This window comes from Meles meles, chromosome 4 (genome assembly GCF_922984935.1).
Source record: "Meles meles chromosome 4, mMelMel3.1 paternal haplotype, whole genome shotgun sequence".
NCBI classification, from domain to species: Eukaryota; Metazoa; Chordata; class Mammalia; order Carnivora; family Mustelidae; genus Meles; species Meles meles.
In genome coordinates this window covers 97447272-97460623 of record NC_060069.1, presented here as the reverse complement: position 1 = coordinate 97460623, position 13352 = coordinate 97447272, and the positions used below count along the sequence as shown (strand labels likewise).

Genomic DNA, 13352 nt, shown 5'->3' with positions numbered 1-13352 from the left:
AAACAACTTGATGCCATTATGTATAAACTCATACAAAAAAAAGATGTTTTCTATAAAAATAGAAAAGAGGAGTGCCTGGGTAGCTCAGGTGGTTAAACATCTGCATTCAGCTCAGGTCATGATCTCAGGGTCCTGGGATTGAGCCCCAGATAGTGTTCCCTGCTCAGTGGAGGGTTTGTTTCTCCCTTTCCCTCTGCCCAGCACCACCCTGACCCCAGTCATGCATGAACTCCTTTTTTCTCTCTCAAATAAATAAATAAAATCTTAAAAAAAAAAAAAAGAAAAAGAAAAATAGAGAAGATACAGAAAATCTAAGTAAACTTATATCACTAGAAAAATAGTCAGGAGTCAAAAATCTACCAACAAAACATAACAGCAAGGCAAAGCTTTTATACGCAAATTTACAAAATCATCAAATAATCTCCATCTTATTCATACTATTTCAGAGTATAGAAAAAGAAGGACAAGTACCTAACTCATTTTGTAATACCCTTATGTAATCTGATACTAAAACCGAATGAGGGCAATGGAAGACAGAAAAAAAAATCATAGGCCATTCTCACTTAAGATCACAAATGTAAAAATTCTATTAAAATGTTAGCATACCGAATGGGGCAGTTTATTAAAAAGTAATCACAATCATAGAGACTTTATTCCAGAAACGCATGGATATTTAACATTAGAAAATATATTAATGTCATTCACTCATTAGCATTTTGGGCCAGATAATTCTTTTGTATCTTTTTAAAAATTTTATTTTATTTGAGGGCGCCTGGGTGGCTCAGTGGGTTAAAGCCTCTGCATTCAACTCGTCATGATCCCAGGGCCTGGGATCGAGCCCCATATTGGGCTCTCTGCTCAGCAGGGAGCCTGCTTCCCCCTCTCTGCCTGCCTCTCTGCCTACTTGTGATATCTCTCTCTGTCAAATAAATAAATAAAATCTTTTTAAAAAATTTTTTTATTTTATTTGAGAGAAAGAGAATGAGTTGGGGGGAGAGGGGGAAGCAGAGGGAGAGAGATAAGCAGACTCTGTGCTGAGTGCTGAGCCTGAAATAGGGTTCGATCTCACAACCCATGAGATCATGACCTGAGCTGAAATCAAGAGCTGGATCTCAACTAACTAAGTCACCCAGGTGCCCCACAGGCCAGATAATTCTTTATTGTGGGGGTATCCCTAGCCCCTACCCACTAGCTGCTGGTAGCACCCTCTTATGTCAGCAGTGATAACCAAAAATGTCTTCAAATATTGCCAAATGAAATTGTCCCAGTTGAGAACCACTGAGGCAGGGGCTGGTGAACTGTGACACAGGTCCAGACACTTAATGAAATCTGGGCCAGTTGTGCAGACCTTAGAAGCACCGGCCAAACGGTACTTCATATTTCCTAAGAATGAAGACATTCTTTACATATCACAGTACAAGTTCCAAAGTGAAGGAATTGAATGTCAATACAATACTATTATCCACTTTACAGTTTATACTCAGATTCCAACAACTGTACCAGTAATGTCCTTTATGGCTCTTTCTTCCCCTATCCAGATTCTAATCCAGGATTCTGCATTCTATTTTCTTAACTCCTGAGTCTCTCTCAATCTGGAATAGTTTTGCCTTCACCTCTGTTTGATGTTTCCTCATCACCGGATACAGATTTTGTGTTTGCGACAAGAATACCACAGAAATGATGTCGTGTCCTCCTCAAATCATACATATATTAGCAGGCATAAGGTATCAGTTTGTAACAGTTTTTTTTGTAACGTTCACTTTGATCACTTTGTTATGTGGGATCAACCAGGTCTCTCCACTATAAAGTTATCTTTAAAATTAATAAGAAATATGTAGGGGCACACTTTGGTACTATGTAAATATCTTGTTCCTCATCAAACTTTTGCCCACTATTTTGACATCAATGGTAATTTTCAAACTCCACTATTCCTTCTGCAGTGGGGAAGGAATATTCCACTGAGAAAAAGCTTTTCCTTCTCTCCCATTTATTTATGCATATTAGCAAGGATTCGGGGATTTTTATTTTATTCAACAGATTATATACTGATTTTAATTTTCAAATTGTCCCAGATTTGTCCAGAAGGCGCTCCTTCATGCTAGGCCCTACACACAAGGACAATTCTAATCCCCTAAATATTATGTCCCTGTCACTAATCTGACTTCTAGAGTGCCCTTCCCTGGAAATATTTTTTTCTCAGAGAATACATCTTGAATTTAAATTAAACAACTGTTGGGGCGCCTGGGTGGCTCAGTGGGTTAAAGCCACTGCCTTCGGCTCAGGTCATGATCCCAGGGTCTTGGTATGGAGCCCCACACCGGGCTCTCTGCTCAGCGGGGAGCTGACTTCCTCCTCTCTCTCTGCCTGCCTCTCTGCCTACTTGTGATCTCTGTTTGTCAAATAAATAAATAAAATCTTTAAAAATAAATTAATTAATTAATTAAACAACTGCAAACATATAGTGAAGTGCTTTTAAAATCTGTTATTTGGGGATTATAAACTATTTTGAGATCTATTTTATTATTATCAGTACCGAGAGATAAATTTAAATAAAAAATCTGATTCACTTAATGTGCATTATTATGATAAATGAAGTTATTCAAAGTAATTCTGATAATTAATCCAGAGTTTGAATTACAAAAGCCAACATTTTCTTCTTTAGCATTCAAGCTCACTTTCATACCTAAAGTACTAAAAAATATTTAAGTTGCTAAGAAGATACCAAAAAACTTGACTGACACATATATTCAGAGACAAAGAGGTGTGATAGGCTCTTTCTACACCGTATTTCTCAACTTACATACAAACCACCACTTTCAAGCATTCATTTGTAATTCCAAACTCAGCCCAATATTTCATAGAAATGATTTTAATACAAATCATAGAATCTTAGTGCCGATACAAAGAACCTTGGAAATGATTATCTAATCCCTTTATTAAAAAAAAGGCAACACAAGCCCAGACAGGTGAACTGTCACTGAAATAGATACTGGAAAAATTTGGAATTTAAATATGGTTTTCAGGATTTCAACACAAGAGCTAGATTAAACATGCCACTTACATGTAAATAGTGAGATTAACAAGTTAGTTCACACACACACACACAAAACTATTTACCCCACAGTGCAGCTGAAACATTTAGCAATTTAGCAATCCATGGGGAACAATGTTACTGCAGTAATCATCAGAGTAAGCCAGAAGTTATTATCCCCCATCACTGAGAAATTTTTTTTTTAAATTAATCTAGGGCTGAGTAAATTTTAAAATGATGGAAAGGTCCACTAATATTTCTGAGATTCTATTTTTTTAAAGATTTTATTTATTTATTTAACAGAGAGAGATCACAAGTAGGCAGAGAGGCAGGCAGAGAGAGAGGAGGAAGCAGGATCCCCGCGGAGCAGAGAGCCCGATGTGGGGCTCGATCCCAGGACCCTGGGATCATGACCTGAGCCGAAGGCAGAGGCTTTAACCCACTGAGCCACCCAGGCACCCCTATTTCTGAGATTCTTATAGGAAACTTACAGGCTCTTACAGGGCTCATGGCCCTGGTTCTTTCACATGCTACCTTTACCACACAAGTTAGGACTTTGGGTTTTGATGACAGCCATAGACTATCAATACGATTCAAAGCTTCTCAGGCATAATTCAGGTTGTTTGGGGCCCCTTCATTAAGTGCCAACTCTTTAACTTAGGATTTGTATACCTGCCCTGAGAACACTACAAGAAACATACCCCGTATCACAGACGATGCAACACTCAAGGCCACCAAATTTTATTTTCTTGAAATAGAAGACTTTGTGTATAATTCTATAATTTTCCCCTTGTTCTATTTGATCAGCTTTCCTCAAATCTTCTAGAGTGTTTCCTTTATTATCCAATTTAAATCACTGGATTTACATGTAGGAAATAATCGATAACACTCATGTCTCCTCCATCTTTACCTGTTTGGTGTGATCAACTCCTGGCTCTCCCATGATCTGAGGCCTTTTCCTGTTCTCTTTCCCATCTTCTTCCTCTAATTAGACTTGAGGCTGAAAACAGGATGATTGACCCCCTCATGATCATGCTGATGCTTCTCACACTAAAACAGGCAACTGTGCCTCAAGGAGGAAGTGGCTTCTCAGTTATCAACTTCAAGGGGTATCTTAGAGTTAACAATATAAAGAAGCTACCATTTAGCCATTTTAAGTCTTCACTGTAATAGAACAAAATTTCCATATATAGTTACCACTGGATGAGATATATAAAGGCAGCACACGAGAAAGAAAAAGTTTTATTCTCTTCAAAGTTGGAAACGCAAAATGATTCAGGTAGCTTTTTCAGCAGACAGCTTGTTATTTTTCAAAATCTATTAAAGTTAATTACTTCATGAGTCTTAGAATTTGAATTTTGCATGGTAACTGATTAAATGGGTAAAGCAACACTGTACATACCCTGAGTGGCGGTTGGAGGTAGTTTGAGGGTGTTGTCTAACTTCTCCCAAAGGTAAGTTGGCCGAGGGATGCCTTCCTCTGAGCTACAGAGCAGGATGACATCGCTGCCGATATCCTGGGATCCTTGGATTTGGCAGTGTGGGGCAGAAGGGGGAACTACAATAGGAAGAATAAGGAATAAAGTATGCATTTACTGTAAGCCAACTGATGATATAGGAGACATCAACATTTAGTGCACTGGAACCCCAGATGACAATGTTTGTAGGACACACACCAGAAGACTATTTTATGAGTGAAGTCCGTGGCTAGTCCTAGGTACTATTCAGGGGCTTGGATACAGGTGCAGGGCCCATAGCTTCAGCTGGCAGGGGGCAAACATATAAAAAAGGCTACACACCTTCATTATATTTTCAAGAAATCTTACGTTCTTGGTTTCACTCTCCTTCCTCTAAAGAAGAATGTTTAAGGTCATCCATGCCCACAGACTGCCTTTAGAGATGTGAGTGAGAGCACCCATGCATGCAGCAGCATGATTCCCAGCAGCTCAAGGCTGGAAACAGCCCAAGTGTCCATGGATGGATGAATGGTAAACAAAATGTGGTACGTACATACTATGAAATATTATTTGGCTTTGAATAGGAAGGGAATTCTGACACATGCTATGGTCATGGATGAACCTTGAGAATATTACGCTAAGTGAAATAAGGCAGTCATAAAAAGAAAATGATTCTACTTCTGTGAGGCACCTAGAGTAGTCAAATCCACAGAAACAGAATATAGAAAAATGGTTACCCACCGCTGGTAGGAGAATGAAACATTGTTTAATGAGCAGAGTTTTAGTTTTGCAAGATGCAAAGAGTGCTGGAGATGGGCCTCCCCGCAACATGAACACGAAACACCACAGAACTATAGACTTGAAAACTGGCCAAGATGGCAAATTTCACGGTATGTGTCTTTTACCACAATCAAAAAATATTTTTAATTACTGCAAGAAGCCACTTTTAGAAAAGATATTTCAAGAAAGAGCAACCACTGGCCCTGGCAGCTACTCTCCACAGGGGGCTCTTTGTTACTTTACTAACAAAAACCAGACAGGCCTAAATTCTCCTTTATGCAGGGGGAAGTTAGAGGAAGGCTCAAGTATGTCTACTACTTGGTCGTAATGCAGTGGACATTTTAAGGCAGATAAGGACACAAATGACACAAAATAAAAAATTACCCAAAAAGAGCACTAAAGGAAAAAATGTGGTGCTTTGCAGTAAGAATGCAAACAAATAAAAATATACACTAAGCCCATGGCCTGGAGTCTCATGCTGGCGTACATAGGAATTAAAGTTGAAATCCAAGTGATGATGTACTTATAATGCTAATGACTATTCAATAAATGTGTTCAACCTTTTAAAAAATGAATGTAAGAATACATAAAAGATAAGTGCAGTAGACAGAGGAACCAGGAAAGACAGCAGATGGGGGAGAGAGAACAACGAAAGGGTATAAGGTAGGAAAAGTAAAAAATCTCAGAGAATCCTAGTTGCTGTGATGGGGTAAACCAATGTCCTCCATTACTAGCTTTGACGTTGCCACCATGAGACTGTAAAGGAAACCCAAAACAATTCTCTGGAGGTAGCATTAACTATAAGATAAATTAAGGTGTTTTTTTTTTTTTCCTTTAAAAATTGAAAAAATAAACTTAGATAATGTGGGAAGACAGTTACCTAGCTTAGAGGTATAAACATCAGAAAAACACTGAAATTCTATTAGTACTCTGTATTTAGTACTCAAGCATTTTTAAATCTCTATATTTCATAAAAATTTCTGTATAATTAAAAATTCTATTTAATATAAGTATAAAATATATAAAATATGTATTTATATATAATACATATATAAATACATAAATACATAAATACATAAAATATGTATTTATATATAATACATATTTTATATAAAATATAAAAACAATATAATTAAAACTCTACAATTTTAAACAGATTACTGTATTTCTAGGATAGAAATCTCCAACCTGGTCCTTCGCTTTCTTATTTCGTTTGAAGGCTAGGAAAACCAGACATCGAGGCTACAGCATATTGTCGCCCACAGAGGGAAAATGGCAAAAAGCCCCATTACTGATATTCTCAAGTAACTCAACAACAGGAAGGAAAAGGAAGGGCAAGAATTTGCCAAGGAATAAGGGAGTAGATTCTGAGACATGGCTAGGATGGAGAAGAATCAAGAGCATCAGCCCAAATGAACTGAACTGAGCTGCTTCTCCCACAAGCATGCATTTAGGAAGCAGGGTTTTATTTCAGAGGCAGCAGAAGTGAGAAATACAACATGTTTAGAATGGACTTAATTTAGTATGAGATAGTCTAACTCTATGGTATAATGGGAGAAGCACCCATTGAAACAAGACATCTACATTTTAAATTAAGCTTTATCGTTCATCATCTACACCACCTCGAAAAGGCCCTAGATCTGTATGGTCTCAGTATTAAGACCAAACTGATCATATAACTTATCATTCTCAGACTTTTGAGAGTAAAAGGGGGTATTACTGAAATTATACCAGGACATGAGGTATAAGCCGAGAACTGTGGGGAGCCTACTCAGTGTTATGTAGACATGAAGTAATCATTTTCTCACATGAGCTGAAACTTCTGCTTTGTACTCAAAATAAATGACTCTTGATTTAAGTGGCTCTAAATGGTAAGTGCTATCATTTAGTCCTATCATTTCATCAGTGAGAGGCCACTCGTGACGGTATTTTACACCACCTTTCTCTACCTTCAGAGCAAATCATTTAAGAAGCTTCAGAGAACCACCAGAAGGAGAAAGGGATGGGAAGATCATGTGTAAAAACCAGAGAGAAGCAGAGTCCAGACAGGGCAGACAGGAGAGGAGACAGGAAAAGGACACGAGCAGAGAGAAAGTGTAGAAGGATGGGCAGAAATAAATATGCTCAAGAAGAGGGACATACCATAAGCAAAGTCAAGGTGCCTGGAACATCCTGTCACTCACCTAAAACTGTGAGACCGGTGACCCCAATGTTTCTGCCCCCTCTATCTGGAAGGTTGTTGACCAAACACTGGTAGGTGCCTGTATCTGAGAGCTGAGTGTTATTAATGAAGATAGAGACGTTGGTGGCTGGCATGGTGCCTGTAAATCCTACCCTACCATGGAACCGGGGGGCACCATCAAACATCTGTCCACCCTGATACAGGATGACCTGAAAAAGAAAGAAAATAAATAAACAGGCCATTACAACCCCTTCTAGACACATGGTACATAACAGTAACTATCTGCTAGACAGTAGACTAGTAGACAGTGCACCAAACACTGGAAAACTTTCTCATCTTAACAGTTGTCACCCACTTTTTACTATAGCACCAGTGCATAGGTGCATTCTGGGATTCTAAATTCTCATATCTCAAGTTGGAATAACACTGTTTCCTTGTCGAACTCATCACAATATAGAAAATAACTTGAATGCAATCTATCAGCCTATAAATATTTTTATTCAAATAATTCCAGAATAAAAAGTTTAAAAAATTAGCACTGCCATTCTCATGCTTACTAGGTGACAAAATGATAGATCCTAGTTATAGCCTGAACATAAATGAACATCCTAAAAGGAAGAAGTTGCAGGTCTGTGATTGCTCTTCTTTCCTCAATTCCGATTATCAAAGTTAACTATTCATGAGACAGGACTCAGAAGATGTTACAAAAAGCTCTGTGGGTTGAGAATGAGAAACTTGGTTCTATTTCAGCTCCATTCGTAAATGTTTGGGTAACTACAGACAAGTCTTTCTTTGCCTCCTAAAGTGAAAAGTTTGAATAAAATGATCTTAAAGACTCAGTCTAATTATAATAAGTTTCATGGTTTGGAGAAACAAAAAAAATCTTCTATTAAATATACATATCTGAATTCATATCAGAAAATTTACCTTCTCAGAAAAGCTTCATAACAGTAATAAATTATCTTTGGGAATAAAGGAATAATCATGATGACTAATCATTAATTTTCTGAACATCATTTTCTGTAATGGTTAATACAAATTATGGATCTTTTACCTGTAATTGGGTAGTAGCTTCTGTTTTCATGTACCCTAATTTATTTGAGACTCTTTGAGGCTGGCTAGTATGCCTGGCTGTGTTTATTTTAAAACACTTGTGAAATAAGCCAAATAAATCAAGCACTACTATCTAATTTTACTTCCTTAACATTATCACTGTCTCTCAAACATACTCTCATCCACCTGTGTCAGTCCCTTCCTGTCAAAGTATGCTTTGCTTTTTCTGTCTTGGTATTTCCTATCAGCAATGCCTTTTGGAAAAATTCCAGGTTCCTACATAAAATTCTCAGAAGGAGTCCTTGACATCTGTCAAAAAAAAAAAAAACAAAAAAACAAAAAAAAAAAAACCACAACAGTCTCTTAAAAAGAGGATAACCTCTTCTGATAGTTGACTAATAACACAGAAGTAGGATTTAAAACAGCACAGGCTCACCGAAAGTACTACCTTACTCTAGAAATCAAATATGCACTCAGGATGCTTTTCGACCCACGTCTTCTGAAAAGATGAATTGTTGAGAGGTAGCATGGAATGGGACAGAAGTACCTGCTCAGGTTGGTTCGCATTGGAGAGAGGAATGACCATCCAAATGACATTGAGGTTAATGAGGGCAGCGCTGGTAGTGAAGGTACAGGGCAGGACTGCCGTCTGGCCCCGAGCCACCTGGATACTCCCAGGACTCTCGGAGACTTCCAGGGAAGCTGCGACACCTGCAGAGGGAAGAGGAAAGGTAATGTGCTCACACTTGGCCAACAGACCAAACCTCTTGAGAAAAGTTTCACGTGTTACACTATTTGGAACGTAAGCAGACTAACATGACAGTCTTACTGAACAACTACTGACCAATCACTGACTCAAAATAATAAAAACTCTTCACCCCTTTATATCTTAGAAACCACAAAAGAAAAATTTCAGCAGCTACTTACTTTATTTTGTAAGAAAGTAAGTAGCTGCTGTCTGGTCAGATTCAAATACAAGATGGGAGAAGAAGACTGATAGGGTTTGAGCAAAACTAGCAATGCTGAGGATCGGGATGAGAAACCGATTTTTTTTTAAGAGCATCATTATAACAGCACACTTGAAATTAAATGTTTACACATAAATCTAAAAAATTCTATGTAAGATTTATATAATAAAAATCATAAAATGCTAATGAAAGGAATCAAATAAGACCAAAAATGGACAGATATGCAATGTTCATGGATTAACAAATTCCATTCTGTCTAAACTGATCTATAGAGTCAGAGCAATCCCATCTAAAATCCCAGCAGGCACTTTTTGTAGCTATTGATGAACAAATTCTAAAACACATGGAAAGGCAAAGAACTAGAATAGCCAAAATAAAATTGAAAAATAAGAAAAAATTTGGAGAATTCACACTGTCTGATTTCAAAACTTGCTACAGAGCTATAGTCATCAAGACAGTGTGGAACTAGGATTAAGGACAGATCACCAGGAAAATAGCACAGGATTGAGAGTTCTGAAGTAAATCATTATATTTTTAGTAAAATGCTTTTTAACAAAGGTATAAGACAATTAAATGGGGGGAAATGGTCTTTAATAAATGGTGTTGGAACAATTCGATACTAATACGCAACAAAATAACTCAGACCCTTACCCCAAGCATACATGAAAATCAACTCATAATGTTATCACAGACCTAAAGGTAATAGCTAAAGCCATAAAACCTCTAGAAATAAACAAAGGAGAAAATCTTTGTGACTATGGTTTAGTCAAAGAAGTCTCAGATAAGTCACCAGGACCATAAATCATGAAAGACAACAACTAAAAACCTGGATTTCAGTAAAATTTTAAAAACTTCTGTGCTTCAAAAGATTTAATTAAGAAAATAAAAAGCCAGGGTACAGGCTGGGAAAAAATATTTATAATTCACACATCTGATAAAGGACTCAAATACTGAAAATATAGAGATCTATTATAGCTCAATAATGAAAAGACAACCCAATATTAAAATGAGGAAAATATTGGAGTAAATGTTCCAAAAAAGTAATAAGTGCATGGTAAGATGCTCCATATTATTACTCACATTAGGAAACTGCATATTAAACCACAATAAGACGTCGTCACACAGCACTGGAATGGCTGTCATCAAGACAAAACCAAGTTGTTACAAGGAGGCAGAGCAGCTAGAGTCCTCATTCTTTGCTGGTGAGACTGTAACATAACAACCCAGAAATGTCACCTCTAGGGATCTACCAAGTACAGTGAAAATACACATCACACTAAGACCATTAACATTCATGGTAGCATTACTGAACAGAAATAATACAAATATCCATCACCTGTTTAGTGGACAAACAAAGTGAGGAATACCCATACAATGAAACATCACTTGTGGGGAAAGAAAACCACAAGCTACTGATACAACATGGATGCGCTTCTCAAAACCGTTTTGCTAAATGTTAAGAAGCCAGATACAAAAGACTATATACTGTATGACTCCATTTACATGAAACGTCTAGGAAAAGCACATCTAAAGAGACAGCAAGCAAATCAGTGGTTGCATGGGGCTAGAGAGGAGGGATGAGGGATTGACGCAGATACATTGCATGGAACTTTTCTAGGGTGATGGAAAACTTCCAAAACTGGATTGTTAGATGGCTGTACAACTCTATAAATTTCCAAAAAATAACTGAATTTTAAATGTGTGAATTTTGTGGAATGTAGATTATACCTCAATAACACTGTTAAAATTCAAAAAAGAAAATAGTGATCTACCAGAGCCAAATCCTGGGAAGTGAAAATCAACTGCTATCTCTTCTAAAAAGAATGCCTGTGCCCCTGGGACTATAGAACAGTATGGGACTAACAGGAGATTAAAATAGGTCAGGGATATCCAACAGAGAAGCTACTCTAATCATGAAAAATACATTAAGCCCATGGTGGTATCTCCAACTGTTTTACTTTGAAATGATATTATCTTAATTCTCCAAAAAAAGTAACACAATAACATGCTGGTATAATTACAATTAGTTTAAAAAAAATAAATCTACATAACACCTTCCTTCTATAGAACCTCATGTTCTTCACATATAGTCTGGTGATTTCTCAGGAGTTAAATTTACAGGATAAAACATTTCATAAAATAAGCCATCTGTGATAGGACACAAAGCAGTTGATAACATCAGGAAAAGTCCCTAAGGAAAATAATATTAGGGAAAGTCTCTAAGTTTCTAAAAGGAAAACTGAAAGAACCTCAAGCATTAAGGGGCAGAGAGGGGAGGTTTATCATGGAACAGGCAAGGAACCAGGGAATAAGGCATCTTAAAGGGTAGAAGAGGGTTAGGGGAGTCTGTCTGTTACTATGATTAAATAAATGCCACTGGAGATGTTTTTAAGAATAAGTGTAGAAGCCAAACTGGCAATCTTCTCCAGCTAATACTCTAAGAAGTGAAGGGAATATGTCCCCTTTAAACGGATACTGTGTACCCTCAATTCACTAATTTCAAGCTCAACTCATGCAATCTTTCATACAAACTTCAAAAAGAAAAAAATGGCTAATATAAACTGAGAATGAAAGAGAAAAATGCTGATGGGAAAACTACCAAAATGAGACTGGAGTAAGTAAAGAAAGAGTAATTTCCTAGGCCAGGGTGGGAGCGGAGGGAAGGGGAGCAGGTCTGCCGGCAGAGAGCAGGCCTGGGGGTGGAAGAAGCTAGCCAATACTGACTTCATCTATTTCACGTTTCACAGAAGATTAACTCTGAAATCTCAAGTACTGAGACCGGTATAGAAGAAATAGTCGAGATGAGAGAAATGTACAGGGCTAACTGCACCCACCCTGTCACCAAGAGGGTATGATAAGGGCAGTACCAGATGCCTACAGCTGATGACAGCTAGCGCTGCAACCACAGCTACTAGCACACAGACGCCAAGCCCCACAGTAAGAACTACTTACAAACATACGAGCATGACGCACACACTCATTTAGTCCACGCCCCAATTCCTTTCCTTAGTAACCTCCTACTCATCCTTCCAAACAGCTCAAGTGTTACTTTTCACAAAAGAGCCTTTCCTGGCCCCCCAGGGTCTCATAAGGTAATGTCCCTTCCATTCTGAGCACTATCCAAACTTGCGACCATACTTTCCTTAGTTTCTATATTCATTTCATTTCATTTCATTATTTAACATATCTTTACCAGTATACTGTAAGGTCTATTGAGAACTCCATTACTTTTTAAATTAATATTATGTTCAGTTAACAATCATATAGTACATCATTAGTTTCAAATGCAGTGTTCAATAATTCATTAGTTGTGTATAACATGCCTAGTGCTCATCACAACACGTGCCCTCCTTAGTACCCATCACGTGGTTAACCCATCCCCCCCACCCCATCCCTTCTGTAACCCTCAGTTTGTTTCCTGGAATCCAGAGTCTCTCATGCTTTGTCTCCCTCTCTGATTTCTTCCCATTCAGTATTCCCTCCCTTCCCTGTGGTCCTCCACCCTATTCCTTATGTCCACATTAGAGTGAAACCCTATCACTGTCTTTCTCTGCTTGACTTATTTTACTTACAATAATCCCCTCCAGTCCCATCCATGTCCAGGCAAACCATAGGTATTCATCCTTTCTGATGGCTGAGTAATATTCCATTGTATATGTGAACCACATCTTTCTCCATTCATCTATTGAAGGACTTCTCGGCTCCTTCCACAGTTTAGCTATTGTGGACACTGCTACTATGAACATTGGGGCACATGTGCCCCTTCTATCTGTGGTATAAATACTTAGTAGTGCAATTGCTGGGTTGTAGAGTAGCTCTATTTTTAACATCTTGAGGAACCTCCATACTGTTTTCCAGAGTGGCTATACCAGCTTGCATTC

The 13352-nt window shown here is 37.8% G+C and overlaps 1 protein-coding gene across 3 annotated transcripts in view; it reads right to left on the bottom strand.

Moving 5' to 3' along the window:
• IGSF11 (immunoglobulin superfamily member 11) overlaps positions 1-13352 on the bottom strand; it is a 137192-nt gene that overhangs the window by 15842 nt on the left and 107998 nt on the right. For 2 of the 3 annotated variants that reach the window (XM_046003601.1, XM_046003602.1), the window contains exons 2-4: positions 9051-9214; positions 7452-7659; positions 4434-4589 (exon numbers count right to left, since the gene is read on the bottom strand). In XM_046003601.1, the coding sequence (XP_045859557.1) occupies positions 4434-4589; positions 7452-7659; positions 9051-9214 (528 nt within the window). Of the gene's footprint in view, positions 1-4433; positions 4590-7451; positions 7660-9050; positions 9215-10551; positions 10650-13352 lie in introns of those variants that run through there. The other variant, XM_046003603.1, reaches the window with a different exon arrangement.